Source organism: Megascapheus bottae, chromosome 7 (assembly GCF_031878675.1).
Source record: "Megascapheus bottae isolate mThoBot1 chromosome 7, mThoBot2.hap1, whole genome shotgun sequence".
Lineage (NCBI taxonomy): Eukaryota > Metazoa > Chordata > Mammalia > Rodentia > Geomyidae > Megascapheus > Megascapheus bottae.
Window position 1 is genome coordinate 65909907 of NC_143515.1, and position 22914 is coordinate 65932820.

A 22914-nucleotide genomic window follows, 5' to 3' on the forward strand; every position below is an offset into this window, starting at 1 on the left:
GGAATCATTAGATGAGGGGCAGTTGGATTAGGAAAGCAGCCAGTGGAGAGGGAAAAAAAATGCTAACATTAAAAATCCTTAATTTCTTTATAAAGAAATTAAGATAGACTAGAAGGATAAAGACAAAGCCCTCCCCCACCCCCCCTTTTTTTTTTTGCCAGTCTTGGGGTTTGAACTCAGGGCCTAGGCACTGTTCCTGAGCTTCTTTTGTTCAAGGCTAGCGCTCTACCACTTGAGCCACAGTGCCATTTCCGGCTTTTTCTGTTTATGTAGTATTCAGGAATCGAACCCAGGGCCTCATGCTAGGCAAACACTCTACCACTAAGCCACATTCCCAGACCCGACAGCCACCTTTCATGGGAAGCACTGTCCCTTAGCCATGCCTAGCTCCCTAGTGTTCCATCTCAGGTACTATGAGGGAGAAACTCCCATGTAACAGAATTCTCAGTTCCACCCTGCCCTATGGTATGCCAAGTCTCTAAAGCCAAACCAGGGCAGGGTCTACTCGGAGACCAGAGAAGTCTTGAAAACTGTCCTCAGTGCCTAAATCAAGTGAAGGATTCTTAGGATCAAAGTGGCCAGCTATAAGAAGAGACCAGACCAGTTTGATTCTGTGACCCATTCTTAAAAGGACAAGGAGTTTTATGTCATTTCCCAGCAGTCCAGCATCTGGTTGGACCAAATCCTGTATGGGAACTCAGCCCCTGCCCCCAGCCAAGGCTTTGATTCCTGCTTTTGATTGCCAAGTGGCTGGCAGGATTCCTTCTGGCTCATGCTCCCTCCGGAAGCCATCCACAGCTGCTGGCCACTTGTCACACCCTATCCTGGAGGTGGCAGTATTTTAATGGTACAGCAAAAGACTTGCAGGCTGTGGCTCAGGGATTCAGTTTGTTAGGCCTTGTATCCTATTTCCAAATGGCGGTAACTCCTTCCAGTTTAGCAAAGATACAGTATGAGTGAAAGGCTTGGACTTGCAAAGCTGGGCTTTGAATTTCCTAGGCTGGTTTGGGACAGTTCCAGGGAAAATATTTATAGCAAGCAGTCAACAAACAGTAATAAAATGTGCTAAACATTATGCATACCAAGAATAGTCTTTATTCTCAGGGACTTTTGATTCTAGGAAGGAAAAGAAGAGTGTTTTCTCTGCATTTTCTTCCCCAAAGTTTTGGCAATGCCCATTTGTTTTCATTAATTTATTGGTTTTGCTATTGGCTACTACTTCCCTGAAGTCATCCAAAACCATTCCACCCAATGAGAATGCCTGTGTTGAACAATGACATGTAGACAGAAACTGTTGGTTTTGGTTTTGTTTTTTCCCCTAAAGCACATAATAGTATTGCCTTTTAGGACATATATATTTGAATATACTCCCAAAAGAATGACATGTAAGAATACATCTCCTATTGCTAAGAAACTTCAGTAGTCTGATCAGGATCATCCCATGTGCTGGAAATCTAGTACCGGGAGCATTTCTTATATAGCATTTGATCCTTTTCCAGTATCCTTAGGGATAAGGGGGGCCCTTTATTTTTATTTTGTAGCTGTTTCCAGCTAAGGAAAAGATTACTGTGTACCAACACCAACTGTTCTAAATTTTCAAAGAAAGAGCTGGTGACTGCAGTTGTGAGTGAACCACAAAGCCTAGGTGTTGGTGTCTTCACCTGCAGACTCAGGGGATTTGTGGAGCTGCCTGAGGACATCCCCCTCCTTCCCACCAGGCTGTTAACACGCTCTTCACTGCTAGGAGATTCAAGAGGCCAAACCAGGCAAAGCAGGCATCAGAATTAGAGAGGCTGTTCTTTCCTTTAAAGGTCTGTGCTTGTAATGGAGATCAGATATGAGTGATATACATTTCTAAAATGAAGTCCAATGCCCAACTAAAATAAACAGAATTTCTTGTTTGCTTTCTGAACCAGGAACTTGCTATGCAGCCAATTTCAGCTATCTTGTTATATCTAAGTAGTAAGCTCATCCTCTGCCTACCTCAGTCTCTCAGATGCAGGAATTACAGGTGGGAACTACCATATTCAAATTCATACTTAGTTCTTCACAAAGGTCTGGTTATAGTGATGCTAAGTTTTTTATTTTTGCTTTTGTTTTTTTGGTCCTGGGGCTTAAACTCTGGGCCTGGACGCTGTCCCTGAGCTCTTCAGCTACCCCTTGAGCCATAGCCCCACTTTCCGTTTTCTAGTGGTTAATTGGAAATAAGAGCCTCACAAACTGACTTTGAACCGAGATCCTCAGATCTCAGCCTCCAGGGTAGCTAGGATTACAGGGGTGAGCCACCTCACTCAGCTGATGCTAAGATTTTTATATTTTAGTTGTTCTTTATTCATGCTTTATTCTTTAGTAAATGTCTCTAAAATAACTATAGTTCTAATATTTAATAGGCAAAACTATGGAAACAATAAAAAGAACCCTGGTTTCAGGGTCTGGAGGGGAAAGATAAGTAGTTTGAACACACAATTGTTAGGCAGTGAAACTAGTCTTTGTGGTACTACAGTGGTAGATACATGCCATTATACATTTGGCAAAACCCATCAAGGATGAGCTCTAATGTCTACCAGGAGGTCTGGCAATATGTCAGGATAGGTGTGAACGTGGCAGGTACTCCATTCTAGTGTGGGAAGGTTGGTGGGGATGGTGGGGGTGGGGAAACAGGAAGTATATGGGAGTAGTATACCTTCTGCTCACCTAAAACTGCTCTAAAAGTCTTTTGAAGCTAGGTGTGCTATGGCTAACACCCGTAATCTCAGTGACTTGGAAGGTAAAGGCAGGAGAATCAGGAATTGGAGGCCATCCTGGGTCAAATAGAAAATTCTAGGCCAGCCTGATCTACATAGCAAGACACTCCCTCAAAACAAAACACACTTGTCATTCAGGCTAACTTGAGTCTGGGTTCCCCAGCCACAGACTCTTCACAGTTGAATCAGAGTTAACTATTTTCCCATTTCTTAAAGCAAGGCTAGCATTTTACATGGACAGTGACATGAGATGCAAATCTGAATAAAGAATTTTTTAGGTAGATATTTTTCAAGAAATGTTAATTATTTACTAATCAGAGGTTGATTAGTACAAAATATATATATATTTTTTAGCCAGTCCTGGGCTTAAGCTCAGAGCCTGAGCACTGTACTTGAGCTTTCTCAAAGCTAGGGCTCTACCACTTGAGCCTCAGCATCACTTCTGGCTTTTTCCTATGTATGTGGTACCAAGGAATTGAACCCGGGTCCTTCATGCATGCTGGGCAAGCACTCTACCACTAGGCCAAACTCCTGGCCCCTATAAAATATTTTTGATGCTTATCACTCAGGTTGTAAAACATTCAATTTGAGAAATAAACACAGAAGATGTTTCATACTTATAATCCTAGATGCTCAGGAGTCTGAGATCTGAGGATCATGGTTCAAAGCCAGTCCAGGCAGACAAATCTGAAGACTCAAACCAGCAAAAGAGCTAGAATTAGAGGCACGGCTCAAGGTATAGCACCAGTCTGTAGCAATAAAGCAAAGTGAGAGTATACTATGTACATGTACACAATCACACAATCTCACAATCTCTCTCTCTCTCTCTCTCACACACACACACACACACACACACACACACACACACACACACACACACACACAAAGGCATTGGATTGGTGGATTCATATTACTGGAATTTTTTTTTTCTTGGTTGGTCATAGGGCTTGAAATCTGGGCCTGGGTGCTGTCCCTGAACTCTTCAGCTCAAGGCTACCACCCCACCCCTGGGCCTGGGCATTGTCTCTGAGCTCTTTAGCTCAAGGCTATGGCCCTACCCCTTGAGCCACAGCACTACTTCTGGTTATCTAGTGGTTAAGTGGAGATGAGTCTCATTGTCTTCAGTAGCTGGGCTGGCTTTGAACCTTGATCCTTAGATCTCAACCTCCTGAGTAGCTAGGATTACAGGCATGAGCCACTGTGCCCAGCATTTTTTTTTTTGCCAGTCCTGGGGCTTGAACTCAAAGCCTGGGCAATGCCCTTGAACACTTTTTGCTCAAGGCTAGCGCTCTGCCACTTGAGCTACAGTGCCACTTCCAGCTTCTTCTGTTTATGTGGTACCAAGGAATTGAATCCAGGGCTTCATATATGCTAGACAAGCACTCTACCACTAGGCCACACTCCTGGCCCCTATTTTTGTAATTTTAATAAAAGGTGAGAAAGTTTTGATTTTTCTACTTAAGTTTTAATCTCCTAATGTGCTTGGGAGGTTCAGTAAATTGAGTACTCACAATCAGGAAAAGTTTGTTCACTATACTAAGCTGCACAAGACAGTACTTTGCCTGCACAGTTCCTCTCTGTCACCTGGTATTTAACCAAATCTACTGGTAGCACCTCCCTGCCCGACTCTGAGGTTCATCTAGTGGATGATTCCAATTGTTTTTCAGATCTTTCTTCTGGGATTCAGGCCTATATACTCAGCTTTACTTCTGTCATGTTTACATAGGCAAGTAAAAAGAACATTAAATTTAATTTGTTCAAAGTTAGGACTAAGTTTGTAGATCAAGAGGCAAGGCATATGCCACACAAGAGTGCAGCCCTGAGTTCAATTTCCAGTTCTGCTAATGCTGAACTTACAACTCTATTTCTAACTGTGCTCCAGTTTCCCTGACTTGAGACTTGAGGAAAGAACAGAAACTCCTCAAATATCCATGAACTAAGACACCTTGAACCAGAGAACACCTTGAGATTCAGTCAATCTACAGCAGAGGCTGGCCAACTACAACTTGCCATTTGTTTTTATAAAAAACAAAAAGCTCAAAAAGAAAAAAGCCACTTAGAACACAGGTACTTGTTACTTGTTAATGAACAGCTGAATAGTTGGGACAGATTGTATGACCTACAAAGCCTAAAACATTTGGCTCCTACCAGAAAAGGTTGGCAGAAGAAAAGAGTTGTATAGTGTTTGGTGGGGGTCACTTCAGGGATTCTGCTTATGTTGGTCTGGAGTAGGATCCCAATACTGGATTAAATTTTTTTTAAATTTCTTCAGATGGGCTGGGGGTATAGCTTAGTGTACAGCATTTGCCTGGCATGTATGAGACCTTGGATTTGGTCCCCAGCCCTAGAGGGGTAAAAAAAAAAAAGAGAGAGAGAGGAGAGGGGAGTTAAATTTGCAGCTTAAAAGGAAAGGAGTTATATATTTTACACCTTAAAATTACTGATTTACTCCAGTTTCCATTTTTACAGATGAGGAAATTTAGATGTTAGGATCTGTTCCCTTTTTGCAATAACAACTAATAAGATCTCTAAATCCACCTCCATTGTCTCATTTGATCCTTAGAATACCTGAGGCCAAAGCGGGAAACACTGCTTCTCCCACTCCTGAAACTCAGGATTTAGTTCTGCTTTTCCCTACTTTGTAAAAAAGAGCTAAGATTTTTGGGTCTTTTAAGCCAAGTCTACTGGTTGATAATGTCAACTGTTAAAAGACTCAGATTTTACTTTGGCAGACAGAATCCTACTTGCTTTTGGTGTCTATAGATGTGTGACCAGACCTACTATTGTCCCCAGGAAACACACAACAGAGGCACTGTGCTCTTGGGAGGGCATATGGCTCAGGGTTACTGTCAGGGAAGGGTGGGGACAGAGCATGTGTGTCTGTCTCGTGCCATCTTTCATTCTCAGAAGTATATTTTTACCTGCTCAAATGTTAGGATGACACATATTACTGTAAATAGTTTCATCTTGAAAGACCACTGACCTGGCTCAGACATTTGTTGGCTGTTTTGATCTAAGATGTAAGTCATGGTCACCCCATGCCTAAATTCCTTTCATTTCTTATGTCATCAACGAGTTCTTCCCTGTTGGCCTAAATGAACTTCAAAATAACCTTCTCACAGCATCAACATTCCTTTCTAAGAAATGAAGACATTACTTTTAGCAAGCCAGAATTCCTACATCTTCCAGAGTAAATGACCCCTTCCTCTTGGCCTTTGTCCACACTACATAATCCATTCTAGGATGTCACAGCCTCATCCACTCTCTAGCTGGGACACAGCATTTCTCCCACTGAGTATATCTGCCGTCAGCCTAACCCAAATGCTCTTAATCTTGCTGTGCTCTTCCAAAATTGCCTTTGGATAAGAAGTGAAGCATTAATAATGGGCAAAGGAAGTCAGCAAATAAAACAGTTACAGTTCTTCCTGCTTCCAGAGGTGAATGAATTTTAATTTCTCTTTCCACACCTGGCAGAACATATTCAGCTTTTCATCCCATAACCTCATCTGCACCTTTACCTGCACAAGAGGAATGAGCAACTGACTCGTGAGAGTCCAGAACATTACATTCAACAGGTTAAGTACATGAGGTGGTGCGGTGGTTAACAGTGCTTTCCCTGGTAAGTCAGGGTCTGCTCTCTAACCTAGCAGGGAAGTGCAGTTGAAGGCAGCAGGAAGCATCGACTGTGAGTCTGGTTTTCAGTTCCAAGAAGGACAGGGACACAGAGTCACACCCATGGCACGCCAACACAATCCAATAGCTATGTGAGGTAGCACTAGTGACTCCCACAGCCTACCTGCCAGACCCACCCCAGTACTCCTGAAAAGCAGTCCTCTAACTTGCTTTTGTTTGTTTGTTTTTTCAGAGCTAGCCAAGCACTCCACCTCTGAGCTACCATCCCCAACCCAATTTCTAAACTTTAACAGAAGAGGCTGCGACCTTAAATCAACATTAGAGACATTTTTATCTTCTGATTTTATAGCAGGGTCACATAACATTTTACTGATTTTCAAAGGATCTGATTCTCTTTTTACATATATACACACAAACACTTTTAAACATAAATACCAAAATTGGGAAAATCAGATGAGCAGATAAACTTAGGAAGCCAAGAACACACAAGAAAAGTCCAGTCACCAGAATTTACAAATGATGGTCTAGACTCCTTTGGCCGTTCAACTGGACATGTCACCCCAAGTATCCTGTGTCGTATGGTCCTCAGTTCTTCCTTCACACTCTGAAGCCATCAATAGCCATACTTGTCATTAAGATGGGTTCTGCCATCTCCACTTTGGCCTAGATCAAAATATTTACAAAGAAAGGTATTTATTTTTTCAAAGTCTGGAGAGAAAAGATATCTAGACATCAGCATGTCAAAAATAAAACAAGGAACTTTTCTCTATGATAGAATTTTTAATTTTTGTATGTATTGTCAGAATATAGTTCATTTCACATCAACACTAACATGGCTTAGCAGGTTATAGGGAGGCTGTAATTATTCACATAGTACAATTAATATATTACATACATACACACACACACACACACACACACACACACACTATATAGACTTAGGAATCAAACCCAGGACTTCACACATGCTAGTCCAGCATTCTACCACTAAATAGATATTTGCTTGTTACCAATCTCTTGCCATCGCAAACAATGCTGTAATAAACAACTTTTTGACCTGTAATTTTGTATTTTATTGGCGTACCCCTGATATCCTAGCTACTCAGAAGGCTGAAATCTGAGGATTGTGGTTCAAAAGATAGCCAGGAAGGAAAGTCTATAAGACTCTTACTCCAATTAACCACCAGAAAACTAGAAGAGGCCCTGTCGCTTGAAATAGTAGAGTCTTATCCTGCCTCCTTTTTTTTTTTGTGGCAGTCCTGGGACTTGAACTCAGGGCCTGGGCACTGTCTCTGAGCTTCTTTTGCTCAAGGTTAACACTCTATCACTTAAGTCACAGCGCCACTTTGCCTTTTTCTGTTTATGTGCTACTAAGGAATTGAACCCAGAACTTCATGCATGCTATGCAAGCATTCTACTACTAAGTTACATTGCTAGGCCTGGAGTGTTACCCTTGAGCAAAATCAGCCCAAGGATAGCACCCACACCCTTGAGTTCAAGCCTCATTACAGAAAACAAGCAAAAAAAAAATATTAATAAAACAGTATTTGGTTATCTGTAGAGAAAACATTAGGAGAGACACTGTTAAATAAAACTCAAAATCCAGGTCTGGGAGTTTGGCCTAGTGGTAGAGTGCTTGCCTAGCATTCATGAAGACCCGGGTTCGATTCCTCGGTACCACATACATAGAAAAAAGCTGGAAGTGGTGCTGAGACTCAAGTGGTAGAGCTCTAGCCTTGAGAAAGTCCAAGGACGGTGCTCAGGCCCTGAGCACAAGCCCAGGACTGGCAAAAAAACCCAAAACAAAACAAAAAACTCAAAATTCATGGAAAAAAAAATATGCTAAACCCTCATCCAGCATTAATAAGCAGCCATTTGTCATCAACCCTATTATTTCTATTTCCTCCTCCCCTTCCCTGCTTCTCTCATTGTTAGCACTGGATTCCTTTAAGGTAATCTCATAAAGCCATTCTATCTGTATACATAGAGACTTTAGTTGCTACATATTCTTTTCACATTTTTGTCGCTGTTTTTAGCTCTTCTGCTCAAGGATAGTGTTCTGCCACTTTGAGCGACAGCACAATTTTCAGTTCTGGAGTGGTTAACTGGAGGTAAGAGCCTCCTGAGGACTTTTCTGTATAGGGTGGCTTCAAACTATAATCCACAGCCTCCTAAGTAACTAGGATTACAGGTGTGAGGTACCAGTGCCTGGCTTGAACTCTCAATCCCAAGTAAGGCTGTCTCAGCCTTCCAAAGGCTGTAATATAGCACATGCCCATCTCTCTTGTAGCATTTTTTTTTTTTTCTGCCAGTCCTGGGGCTTGAACTCAGGGCCTGGGCACTGTCCTTTGACACTTTTTGTTCAAAGCTAGCACTCTGTCACTTGAGCCATAGTGCAACTTCATGCTTTTTCTGCAAATGTGGTACTGAGGAATTGAATCCAGGGCTTAGTACACACTAGGCAAGCACTTTACCACTAAGCCACACTCTTGTTCTCCTGAAGCTTTCTTAATTTGAACCTTAAATGTATATTACTTACTCTAAAATATAAAGAAATCTTAGAGGAAAAGAAAAGTCAAAACAATATATACATACCTTCAGGTGGCATCCACACACAGTAGTCTGGATCATCTTCAGGGTATTTGGAAGAAAGTATGGGTGGAAACTGCAAAAAAGAGATGTATTATTATTTCTCTCTCTCTCTATATATATATATATAATATGATATAATCATATAAGCATATATCATATATATTATATAATCATATACCTACTATATATAACCATATATGTATCATATGTATGATACAACATATATATATACATAATATACATATATATAGTTAGTTAGTTAGTTATCCTGATAATGGTGGCTCATTATGCCTATACTGCACCAACAATGTGGTTTATATTGAATACATGCTTTCTGGAATGGGGAATTTGGGTTCATTGTCAGGTATGGAATGTTTATCTGATCAACCTTCTATGAAGTTCTTTGGCACTGAGACTCCTAATGAGCTTCTCCAGTTAGCAACACTTCATATTGTCACAGACTTCTTGTCTTCTGTGTGTCTCAAATACAAAAGGATCTTTCAAGTTTGCAACTGGTTTTTTCCTAGATTTTGCCCCAGGGGGCTCTTCTAGTTATTGACTGTGCCTGGTATTCTGCTGTCGTTAATCATAGTCATAGTACAACTACATTCTGAACCCTGTGAGTCCTTTCTGAATTAATTCCTGATGGTCTTGGGGGCCTCCCGATGCGACTGAGCATTCTCATTTCTGGGAACTTGCCATATCCACACAAAATCATGTCATATAAGGTTTTCATTATAGCATTGGTCTAATGAATGACTAGAAGCAATCCAAGTGTCTATCTATACAAATGTGGTTGAACAGGGTATATCTGCTCAATAGAGAACCATGATATGGTTAAAAAAAAAGGTGTAGAATAAAGTACATTAATTATACTTTTGTGTAACAAGAGTAGGAAAATAGCCAGGCGCAGTGGCTTTTGCCTGTAATCCTAGCTACTCAGGAGGTAGAGATTTGAGGATTGTGGTTCAAAGTCAGCCTGGGCACTACAAAGCCCATGAGACTCTTATCTCCAATTAACCACTAGAAAACTGGAAGAGGCCCTGTGCCTCAAGGGGTAGAGCAGTAGCCTTGAGCTGAAGCGCTCAGGAACAATGCCCAGGCCCAGAGTTCAAGTCCCATGACCGACAATAAAAAAAAAAAGAGTAGGAAGATAAAAATATCATGTCCAAACTTATTTTCATAATATACTAGATATGAATAAAAATTGCATATTAAGAGTTTTGTAGCCAGATTCTTGGTGGTTTATGCCTGTAATTCTAGCTACTCAAGAGACAGAGATCTGAGAATCACAGTATGAAGGTCTGTGAGACTCATCTCTATTAAACTACCAAAAAAGCCAGAAATGGAGTTGTGGGCTCAAGTGGTAGAGTGATAGCCCTAAGCAAAAGAAGCTCAGGGACAATGCTCAGGCCCTCAGTTCAAGTCCTAGAGCCAGCACACACACACACAAAAGAGATATTTACATGTGAGCAGCTATAAGAAACAGCATGGCGGGGCCGGGAGTTTGGCCTAGTGGTGGAGTGCTTGCCTAGCATGCATGAAGGCCCAGGTTTGATTCTATGGTACCACATACATAGAAAAAAGCCAGAAGTGGTGCTGAGTCTCAAGTGGTAGAGCTCTAGCCTTGAGAAACCCCAAGGACAGTGCTCAGGCCCTGAACTCAAGCCCAGGACTGGCAAAAAAAATAAGTAAATAAATAAAATTAAAAAAAAAAAGAAAGAAAGAAACAGCACTTGAACTGAGGCCCTGGGCTCTGTCCTTGGAGATTTTTCTTTTTGCTCAAGGCTAGCGCTCTGCCACTTGAGTCACAGCACCACTTCCAGCTTTTTCTGTATATGTGGTTTGAGGCTCCATGCATGAAACCCAGGGCTTCATGCATGCCAGGCAAGCATTCTACCACAAGACTACACTCCCAATTCAGAAAATAGAGATTTTAAAAAGAAAAATCAGAATGTAGATTTCTAGGAGACTAGGCTAAAGTTGCTGAGAACTAAGTCTCCAAAGATTTATTTTCCAGGATGTGGCTTATGATGAGCAGATTCATTTTTACTTTTTAAGAAAGTGAAGTACTTACTTTTGGAGCTTTCTTTTTCTTCAGTTCATCTCCGCTTTTCTCATATTCTTTTTTTGATCCTAATTTAAGAAGAAAAAAAGGAATGAAAATAGCTATTTTCAAAAAAAGTAATACAAAAGGAAAAAGTTTCTCCTAAAGGAATGCCATAATTACTAAAGAGAGTATCAGTGAGGATTCTACTTCTACTTCTAACTGGGAGCCAAGCACCTATGGCTAGACTCCTACTCAGGAGGTAGAGATCAAAGCCAGCCTGGGAAGGAAAGGCCATGAGACTCTTATTACCAATTAACCACCGGAAAACTGGAAGTAGAACTGTGGCTCAATCAAAGTGGTAGAGCACTAGCCTTGAACAAAGGAACTCAAGAGACATGCCTGAGCTGGGTGTGGTGGCTCAGGCTTGTAATCCTAGCTACTCGGGAGGCTGAGATCTGAAGATGATGGTTCAAAACCCAGCCCTGGCAAAAAAGAACATGAAACTCTTATTCCAATTAACCACCAGAAGAGTGCCTGCCTAGCATGGACAAAGACCCAGGTTCGATTCCTCAGTACCACATACACAGAAAAAAGCTGGAAGTGGTACTGAGGCTCAAGTGGTAGAGCTCTGGCCTTGAGAAATCCCAAGGACAGTGCTCAGTCCCTAAGCTCAAGCCCAGGACTGGCAAAAAAAAGAAAAAAAAATCCAATTAACCACCAGAAAACCAGAAGCGGGGCTGTGGCTCAAGGGGTAGGGCAGTAGCCTTGAGCTGAAGAGCTCCAGGACAGTGCTCAGGCCCAGGCCCAGAGTTCAAGCCCCATGACAAAAGAGAGGTCGGGGGAGGCAGTGCCCAATCCCCAGGACAGAAAAACAACCACCACCAACTAACCACCAACTAACTGGGAACTGGTAGCTCACACCTATAATCCAGCTATTCAGGAGGCTGAGATCTGAGCACTAAGATTCCAGGCCAGTCTGGGCAGGAAAGTGTGAGACTCTTATCTCCATCTAAATACCAAAAACCTGGAAGTTGTAGTTCAAGTGGTAGAGTGCTAGCCTTGAGCTAGCATGCAAAAGAGCTCAGAGGTAGCCTCTAGGCCCAGGATAAAACCAAACAAACAAAAAACTATATTAGTAAAAGAGAACTTTCCCTTCACTAATATCTTTAAGTTTAAAATACTAAGACTATATTCATTCTCTCTCTATCTCTATCTCTATCTCTATCGCTATCTCTCTGGTCCTAGGTATGAATTCAGGGGTTTACACTCAGTAGGTAGGCCCTATACTGTTTGAGTCACACCGCTAACTCATTTTTGCAATGGTTATTTTTCAGGTAGTATCTTGCTTCCTAACATGGCAAGTACCTGAACCTCACCCTTCCTATTTTTCTTTTCTCACTGTTGTGTGCCACTACACACAACTTATTTTGCCAAGATAGGGTCTTGAAAACTCTGCCTGGGCTAGCCTCAAACCACAGCACTCCTGATCTCAGCGTTCCAAGTAGGTAGGATTACAGGCACGAGCCACTGGCCTCTGGCTCAAATTTTCAAGTTTTTCTATAAATTTGAATATGATGAAGCTGAATTCTTACAAATAAAACCAAAGAAAAGCAGTCCTAGTAGCAGATCAACTTATTACTAATTACCTTTAAGTAGTTGTATAAATGAATCTTGATTGATGTCACCCCTTTCATCACAGACCAACTTTTCAATCAAGAAAAAATATTTATTTGGTGCCACTTTGGGGGCTTGAACTCAGGGCCTGCATGTTCAAGGCTCAAGGCTAGTGTTCTACCACTTAAGCCACAGCTCCACTTTCAGCTTTTTGGGGTTACTTGGAGCTAAGAGTCTCATGGACATTTGTGCCCAAGATGGCTTTGAACTGTGATCCTCAGATCTCAGCCTCTTGAGTACCTACTATTACAGCATGTGAGCCACCAGCATTCAGCTTTCAACCAATTTATTTTAATAGGTTTCGGATCACTTCCATGCTAGGCTAGGACACAATGCTTTCTGGGAGATAAAGAACTGAGGAAGGTTTAATATGGCCAGAGGACACATCAAGGCATTAGGTGCTTTGCAGAGCAGAGAGAAAACTCGAGGTAGAAGAGAAGTAAAAGAAAAATGGGGTGGCACCAAACATATACTTCTTACACTTCCCAAATTTGTTCAAGGTCCTACTGACTTCTTCCTGGTGTGTATGTATGGTCCTTTGCTGTCCTCCCTTATGGCACAGCAGCCAACACCTCCATATGAAACCAACTGGTACACATGAAAAGCAGCAACAGTCTGCTCCGCAGCTTACCAGAGGATTCCTCATGTGTTGAAGGTATTTTACCAATCTCGTGACCCTTTTCATTCTGTTCCACTTGGCTGAGTTGAGAGCTTCCTTCTATAAAAAGCAGCACCAAAGCATGCTGTTACTTATTTCACTGTAGAATCCACGAAAACAAAAACCAAAAAAGCTATGTACATATATAATCATAAGTTTCAATTAATCAACTAATCATAATAAGGTTTCCAATAAATATGACTTAGATGTATCATAGAGAACATCAATTTTCTGCTTAAAATTTTTTGAACTAAAACTTATTGGATCATTATTGAAAAATGTACATACTTCTTGGTGTACAAATTCTATTTCTAGGAATATATTTTTAAATAGCTAAGCACTACGATCTACTATTTATACAATATGTTTTCATAATAGCAATGTTTACACAATACGAAAAATTAAAAAACAACCTACATGGCTAGCAAATGAAAACTAAATAATGGCATACGCATGCAATGGATCACTATACTCCTTAGTTAAAAGTTTTCTTTTTTAAAAAATAAGACAAAAAACAGCCTGTGTAATATAACCCTCATGCTGTTAAAAAAAAAAAAGGAATGCTGGGCGTGGTGGCTCAAGCCTATAATCCTAGCTACTCAGGAGGCTGAAATCTGAAGATCAAGGTTCAAAGCCAGTTCGGGCACAAAAGGACCTGAGACTCTTATCTCCTATTAACCTCTAGAAAACAGGAAGTGGGGCTTGGGTCAAGGGTAGGGCAGTAGACGTGAGTTGAAGACCTCAGGGGCAATGCCCAGGCTGAGGAATAGGGCAGTGGCCTTGAGCTGAAGAGCTCAGAGACAGGGCCCAGGCCAGGTCAAGCCCCATGACCCACAAAAAGAAAAAAGAAAAGGAGGGGTACAGAGTCAGAATTCCTTGTCAACCTAAGGTTATTTTTTTTTTTTTTTACTAGTACTAGGATTTGAATGCAGAGCTTGTACTTGTTAGGCAGGTCCCCAGTTCACCATAGATTATTCAATCTTGTAAACTAAGTTTTAAAACCTGTGCTATTTTTACACACATGTGTACTTTGGTTCCCTAAAATAAACAAATAAACAAATGTAATACTTACTGCCCTACTTTGTGCTGGATATAAATAAAAAAAAAAAACAGGTCAGAAAGAATAAAAAACCTTTTGTGAAATGCAAGCCATTTTGCAAGTAACTAAACCACCATAACAATAACAAAAAAATGACAAACACAAAAGGTGGACCTCTCATAGATATGAGAAAAGTTAACTTCCGTGTTCTTGTGAGATCTGAAGGTGATTCAAAAAAAAGCTATATCCCAGGCTTGTTTTTAAATAGTCAAGCCTGCTGGACACTGGTGACTCACACTTGTAATTCTAGCTACTCAGGAGGCTGAGAAATGAGACACCCAGGAAAGTCCATGAAACTAAACTAAAAAAAAATCTACAAAAACAAACAAACAAAAGCCAGAAATACAGCTGTGTCTCAAGTGGTAAGAGCATTAGATCTGAGCACAAAAGCTCAAGGACAGCACCCAAGCCCCATAGTTCAAGCTCCAGTATGGGTAACAAACAAATATATAATAAACAAGCCTGATTAGTTTGGGATTAGATATAGATTCATTCCTATACACACTAAATGCAGTTGTTTTTTTTTGATTTGTGCTCATTTTTTTTTTTTTTGTAAAATCTTAAATTTGCTAAGCAGTTTCGGCAAGCTGCAGAAAAATAAATTCTGAAGTTAATAAAGGAGAACGGTATTAAAAGATAACTAAAGCTGGTCACTAATAGCTCACATCTGTAATCCTAGGTACTTAGTAGGCTAAGATCTGAGGATTCTGGTTCAAAGTCAGCCCTAGTCAGGAAAGTCTGTGGTACTCTTATTTCCAACTAACCACAAGACAACCAGAGTGGTGCTATGACTCAAAGTGGTAGAGGGCTAGCTAGCCTTGAGCAAAAAGAGCTCAAGGACAGCACCCAAACCCTGAGTTTAAGTTCCACGTCCAACAACAACAAAAAGGTAAATAGGGATGAGATTCTGAGAGTTTTCTCTTTTATTCTTTGGACTTACGCATGGTCTAACATTTCTGAATGTGTGTTTGACTATGTTTATATTCCTTTCTCAATCAGAAAAAAAAATTTCTTAAAAATCAGTAAATCTGGGTTGAGAGTTTGGTCTAATGGTAGAGTGCTTGCCTAGCATGCACAAAGACCCGGGTTCAATTCCTCAGCACCATATACATAGAAAAAAACTGGAAGTGGTACTGTGGCTCAAGGGTAGAGCTCTAGCCTTGAGGAAAAAAAAAAAAAAGTCCCAGGACAATGCTCAGGCCCTGAGTTCAAGCCCCACACTGGCAAAAAAAAAAAAAAAAATCAGTCAATCCTTTCTTTGAACATTTTTTATCAAATCTTTTCAGAGATAGCTATATGCTAGACTCTCTGTGAATCTTTGTAAGACCATCAGTTCAGTAAGTAACTATGTCTGCTTTAAGGATAGAGAGTAAAGAAAGGAGTGGCTTATCCTGAGACCACAGGAGCAGGCCCCACCACACATACTACTACTCCACTGCCTTCCAATTTATTCATCCAGTGGTAGCAGCAGGATTAGAACTCAGGAGCTATGGCTTCAGATTCCACAGAATCCAATGGTGTATAATTCTAAACCACACTGGAATACCTGTCCTTAATTTGCAATGGAATAAATAAGAAATGGCAAAGAAAGTATGTTTCTTTACTATAGAGCATACCACATATACAGGGTTAAAATGTAAAAATTGCTTTTTTAAAATTTATCTTTTGTCCTTCACAGGCTTGAACTCTGGGCCTGGGCACTGTCTCTAAACTCTTTTTACTTGAGGCTAGTGCTTATCAGTTTGAACCACAGTTCTACTTCTGGTCTTTGAGTGGTTAATTGGAGATAAAAGTTTTACAAAGATTTTTTTTTCTGCCTGAGATAGCTTTGAACCACAATCCTCAGATCTCAGCCTCCTTAGCAGCTAGGATCAGGGGTGAGCCAGTGGCCCTCAGCTGCTTTTGCTTTTATAAACAAATGATTCATAGTTTATGCAAATGCCCCACTGAACAGCAGAGAGAGAAGACAGATACTACCATGGTTATGTGTTTCCTCAGAACACGGGAGATCTGTGAGAACACTGGTTTCCTGCTCTGCTGTTTCTGGCTCTGTCTCCTCAGGTGGCCTACCACTTCCATCCTCCATGTTCTTGTTATGTGTCTTCTCTTCTTTCTCTTCTTCCTCTTCCTCTTCCTCCTCCTCTACTTCAGGCTCATCCTTGGTTTTCATTAGAGCAGGTGGGAGGTCTGGACGCCTGGGGGGCAGCTTCTATAAAAGAAACAAAACTACAAATAAAGAGTGTCCACACAATGATAAAATGTCAAATCTTTTCCAAAAGATTAACTTAAAATGTGTAGAATTAACCTCTCTAGGTTAATGAGCCCTGTAAAAGCTTTTGTCCACCTATGGACTCTCAGCAAATGTCTAAGGGGTTGAGATTGTTAGGCTGGAACTCTAAGCCACAGAACACTTGCCTAGCAAGTACAAGGCCCAGAGTCTCACCCAAGCTTGTAGGGAACTACATTTACTCTAGGCAAGTAACAGCAGAAATTTTGTCCCATTGCATTTCTTGATATTACTGGATCTTAATTATAAACTCTGGTAGGAAGTAATATACATGATTAGTATATATTAGAATATATATTATACAGTATACATAGCATGTTATATACTATATATAACATACACATATAATATATAATACATACCATAAATACTGTTTATATATATATTACCAAAAAAGAAATCATTCATATTGCGTTCTCATTTTGTTTCTTTTTTTGGTTGGTGGTGGGACTTGAATTCTGGGTCTGGGTGCTATCCCTGAGCTCTTCAGCTCAAAGCTACTGCCCTACCTCTTGAGCCACAGCCCCACTTCTGGTTTTCTGGTGGCTACTTGGAGATAAGAGTCTCTCAGACTTTCATGCCTGGGCTGGCTTTAAACTGTGATCCTCAGCTCTCTGCCTTCTGAGTAGCTAGGACCTTCACTTTTTTTTTTTTGGTGGGTCATGGGGCTTGAACTCTGGACCTGGGCACTGTCCCTGAGCTCTTCAGCTCAAGGCTACTGCTCTACCCTTTGAGCCACAACCTCACTTCCCATTTTCTAGTGATTAATTGGAGATAAGAGTCTCACATTCTTTAGTGCCCAAGCTGGCTTTGAACCACAATCCTCAGAGCTCAGCCTCCTGAGTAGCTTGGATTATAGACATGAGTCACCACACCTGGAGCGTTCTTATATTTGATAGCATATTTTCAAGGAAACAACATGTATAAATTAATAAAATAGCTCCTGAAAAAGGAAGACATTTCTCAAAGAATAAAGCCATGAATATATGTGTATATATACACACACACATATATATATATACACACACACACTTCTCAAAGAATAAAGCCATATACACACACACACACTCACACACACACATATGGCTTTATTAATTTTGGGGAACAATGTCTCACTATGTTGCTCTATTACCAACATACCCAGACGTCCACATATTCTAATCAAAGCTTTTCAATAAAAGTGCTTAGAAGCCAGGTGCATGTGACTTATACCTATAATCTTAACTATTCTTCATGCCAAGGAGGAAAGCAGTTCTGCCAACATTATGATCTTGAAATTTTACCATCTAGAACAGTCATAAAGCAAATTTCTACATTTTAAGCCACCCAATCTATGGTATTTTGTTACAGTAACTCAGGTAAACTTACATACAGGGTCTAGTTCTTTAGAATGACAAAAAAACTATACATAAAACAAAAATGCGCATCATTTGGGATGTAGCCTAGTGGCAGAGTACTCGCCTAGCATGCATGAAGCCCTGAGTCTAATTACTCAGTACCACATACTCAGAAGCTAGAAGTGGTGCTGTGGCTCAAATGGCAGGGCACTAGCCTTGAGCAAAAAGTGTCCAAGGACAGTGCCCAGGTCATGAGTGCAAGACCCAGGACTGGAAAAAAACAAAAGAAAAATAGAAAAATCATGAAACTCAGGAGACCAAAGACCCAGATCTAATTGCTACATTAAATACATAATGACTGTATGTTTTGGTATTTTCCTCTCTAGCTTCTCATTTGTAAGACACAGTAATTCCCATACATTAAAGGTATTGGATAGACTAAGTCAAGTATGTATATGCAGATGGCAGAGGAAATGCATAGCTATAATACTTCATTCTTAAATGTGACATTCATTAAAAATTCATAAACTTCTAATTTACAAATCAATTACTTGCAAATTTTCATGACTCACTTTGCCATTCTTGATAACTACAAACTGAACAAAAAAAAAAATCTAATAATCCAATTCTGGGGAAGATACGATCATACCAAGCTCACAGCTTTTTCGTATCACTATGGAATGAGTCATTTGTACTTTTTATTGTTGGTTCAACGTGGGGTATTAACTCTGGGCCTGGATGTTGTCCCTGAGCTCTTCAGCTCAAGGCTACCATTCTGCCAATTCAGCCACAGCACCACTTCATGTACTTTTTTTTTTTTTTTTTTTTTTGCCAGTTCTGGGAACTGAACTCAGGGCCTGAGCACTGTCCTTGGGGTTTCCTCAAGGCTAGTTAGTGCTCTGCCACTTGAGCCACAGCACCACTTCCAGCTTTTCTATGTATGTGGTAACAAAGAATCGAACCCAGGACTTTGTGCATGCTAGGTAAGCACTCTACCACTAGGTCAAATTCCTGCCGCTCCTGTACCTTTTTTTTTTTTTAAAGTGAAAGAAAAATTATTCCTGAGAAGAAAAAGGAAGGAAGGAAGGAAGGAAGGAAGGAAGGAGGAAAGAGGGAAGGAGAGAAGGGAAGGATGGATGAGAAGGAAGGAGGGAGAATGACTAGCTCAGGGAATCAATATCCTAATTGACAACTTACCCCTACTGTTCCAGTTTTTAATTTGAATTTGCTTCCTCCTTTCATAGCACCAAAAAGAGGCAATGTAAGCTTCTTAGCTTTGTTTTCTAAACCTGAATTATGTGGCTCGGTCCTAGAGTGAAAGAAGAATTATAGTCATTTGTTCTAGTGAGTCAAAGGTTTTCCCTAAAAAGATGATAATAACAAAATAACACTCTCATGGGGGCTTGAACTCAGGGCCTGGGCACTGTCCTTGGGCTTTCTCAAGGCTAGAGCTCTACCACTTGAGCCACAGCACCACTTCTGGCTTTTTTCTATGTATGTGGTACTTAGGAACTGAATCTAGGTCTTCATGCATGCTAGGCAAGCACTCTACCACTAGGCCAAACTCCTGGCCCCAACAAAATAAGCCCACTTATTTTCCATTTAATAATATGAACTAGTTGTGAAATAGCATTCTGGTACCTCTGTTAATAAAACAAAGTTTCAGAATTAAAAAAAAAAAATACCAGAAGTGGTGCTGTGGCTCAAAGGGTAGGGCATTAGCATTGAATTGAAGAAAGAGGTCAGGGACAGATCCCAGGCCCAGAGTTCAAGCCTCACAATCGATCAAAGAAAAAAGAAAAAAAGAAAAAAGAACACAAATTGGACACCAATAGCTCACTCCAGTAATCTTAGCTACTGAAGAGGCTAAAATCTAAAGATTCTGGTTCGAAGCCAGACCAGGCAGGAAAAGTTCATATGACTGTAACCTCCAATTAACCACAAAAAGCCAGAAATGGAGCTGTGGCTCAAGTGGTAGACTGCTAGCCTTGAGCAAGAAAACTCAAGGATAGTATCCAGGCCCTGGGTTTAAACTCCAGGGTTTGCAGTTGAGTTGATAAGACACAACTTGTTAGACTTGGCTAAAATAACAACTAGGCTGGGAGTCTGGCCTAGTGGTGGAGTGCTTGCCTAGCATGCATGAAGACCCAGGTTCAATTCCTTGGTACCACATACATAGAAAAAAAAAAAAAAAAAAACAACCCAAACCCCAAAAACGAAGAAAAGGAGGGCCCAGTCTCACTGCCTTTTCTTGTCAGAAACAACAGGCTACCAAATACCCTTCTCCAAATCATGAACCTCACACATTCTCAGGCCTCAGCAAGGCTCTGGCACCAACACACATGTTTTTCAGCTGTTCTAAATTCTGATGTTTAACAGCAACATTAAACAGATGGAAGTGGCCTAGAGGATATACAAAAATTTTCCCAAAGGAGATGACAATTCTTGAGTTAACAAGAAAAAGAAAAAAAAAATCATGTGCCGAGGGTCCTAGGATCCATGATAAGAATTAATCTTCTGGGGCTGGGAGTTTGGCCTAGTGGTTGAGTGCTTGCCTAGCATGCATGAAGACCCGGGTTCGAGTCCTCGGTACCACATACATAGAAAAAAGCCAGAAGTGGTGCTGAGGCTCAAGTGGTAGAGCTCTAGCCTTGAGAAAGTCCAAGGACAGTGCTCAGGCCCTGAGCTCAAGCACAGGACTGGCAAAAAAAAGAATTAATCTTCTGTCCATGAAATGGTGAAGAAAACAAAATTTATGATAGTTGTATGATTGTACTTCAAACCGCAAAAGGTATAGCAACAGTGCATACATAGGTTTTATACACAGGATACAGGGCTGACAATCTAGAGGGATGCTTAACTGAATTTTTTGCAAAAAAAGAGATGTTCATTTTTTAAAAAAAATTTTCTACATTGCACTATTCAGTACAATACACACTAGCCCCACAGAGGTATTGAGCACCTGAAATGTGGTGACTGTATATAAAGATGTAAATTTTTATTTCATTAAAAAAGTTTTCCTTGTAATAGCACCTAGGTACTAGACAGTACAGAACAAAGGAAAATAAGAAACATCCTGCAGCTAACTACCTTCATAAGTGATTAAACCCATTTTTTTGGGGGGTGGTTGGGTGAGTAATCATTTATAGGTCTTTATATATTAGAAAAATTGGCTGTGGTACTTTGGCTTCCCCCCACCCTTCCAGGGGCTTGAAACTCTACCTCAGACCGTTTTTTGTTTTTTGTTTTTTTTTTTTTGCCAGTCCTGGGCTTGAGCTCAGGGCCTGAGCACTGTCCTTGGACTTTTTCTCAAGGCTAGAGCTCTACCACTTGAGCCTCAGCACCACTTCCGGCTTTTTTCTATGTATGTGGTGCTGAGGAATCGAACCCGGGTCTTCATGCATGCTAGGCAAGCACTTTAACCACTAGGCCAAACTCCCGGCCCCTCAGAGCTTCTTTTGCTCAAGGCTAATACTCTACCAACTGAGCCACAGAGCTACTTCTGGATTGTTCTGTTTATGTGGTAATGAGAAATTGAACCCAGGGCTTTGTGCATGCTAGGCAAGTACCCTATCACTAAGTCACATTCTCAGCCCTACATTTGTTTTTTTAAAAAGTTTTAATCACACTAAAAGATTAAGTTAAAAAAAAATGTCATAGCCTTGCAATGCACCATAGCTTTTTCTGAAAACATTCCAGCAATCTTTGTTTCCAGTGTCTATGAAAGTGCTTTCCACGCTTTCAAGGATTTCTGTGTTGGGAAAGGAAATGGCTTAATGATAAAAGCTGGAATATCATGTGTGAGACCCTGGGTTCGATGCCTATTACTGCTAAACAAACAAACAAACAAAATTCTGGTGTTTTTTTTTGTTTTTTTGTTGTTGTTGTTGTTGGTCATGGGACCTGAACTCTAGGCCAGGGCATTTTCCCTGAGCTCTTCAGCTCATGGCTACCACCCTAACCCTTTAGCCATAGCGCCACTTACGGTTTTCTGGTGATTAATTGGAGATAAGAGTCTCACAGACTTTAGTGTCCTGGCTGGCTTTAAATTGAGATCCTCAGATCTCAGCCTCCTGAGTAGTTAGGATTATAGGAGTGAGCCACCAAGCTTTAGCTGCTGTTGAAAATTCTATTCTATAATTGTTATCTAAGTAGATGAAAGAATAATTTAGGGGCCGGGAGTTAGCCTAGCAGTAGAGTGCTTGCCTAGTATGCATGAAGACCTGGATTTGATTCCTCAGTAACACATACTAAGAAAATGCTGGAGATGGTGCTGTGGCTCAAGTGGTAGAGTCACAGTGGTGAGAAAGCTCAAGGACAGCACTCAGGCCCTGAGTTTAAGCACCAGGATTGGCAAAAAAAAAGAATAATTCAAAATATTACTTCTGCTATTATGCTTATTTTAAATTCCAAATTAACTACTTACTTCTTTAGTTCTGGAATCTCTGCTGGCTTTACAATTTTTATTAACCCTTTAAGTCTCTGTTGTTCTTTCCTTAGCTCAAAAGTTCTCAGGTGAAGTTTCTTCCGGGACACACCATCTAATGCACTGCCTGATTTCATTTCTGACATGAATGCATCTAAAGAATCTTGAGATGGTGACTCTGACAAAGCTGTTGAAGGAAAGGAAGACAACACTTGTTTAGAAAGATGGCTCCAAATATTAAAAGTTCAGCCAAAGTTTCTACAGAGAAGACACTAACAGAAAGCTGGATCTCATCTCTCTCTCTCTCTCTCTCTCTCTATATATATATATGCATATACATATAAATTTATATATATATATATATATATAGTATGTGTGTGTGTGTGTGTATGTGTGTGTGTGCATACACATACA

The 22914-nt window shown here is 40.6% G+C and overlaps 1 protein-coding gene across 2 annotated transcripts in view; it reads right to left on the reverse strand.

Moving 5' to 3' along the window:
- Window positions 1-6691: 6691 nt before the first annotated feature.
- Slc4a1ap (solute carrier family 4 member 1 adaptor protein) overlaps window positions 6692-22914 on the reverse strand; it is a 30317-nt gene continuing 14094 nt past the window's right edge. The window contains exons 8-14 of one of the 2 annotated variants that reach the window (XM_090337249.1): window positions 22501-22687; window positions 19272-19383; window positions 16428-16659; window positions 13325-13411; window positions 11047-11105; window positions 8973-9042; window positions 6692-7040 (exon numbers count right to left, since the gene is read on the reverse strand). In XM_090337249.1, coding sequence (XP_090193375.1) covers window positions 6991-7040; window positions 8973-9042; window positions 11047-11105; window positions 13325-13411; window positions 16428-16659; window positions 19272-19383; window positions 22501-22687 — 797 coding nt within the window. In that variant the 3' untranslated portion in view covers window positions 6692-6990. The remainder of the gene's footprint in view (window positions 7041-8972; window positions 9043-11046; window positions 11106-13324; window positions 13412-16427; window positions 16660-19271; window positions 19384-22500; window positions 22688-22914) is intronic. The other variant, XM_090337250.1, reaches the window with a different exon arrangement.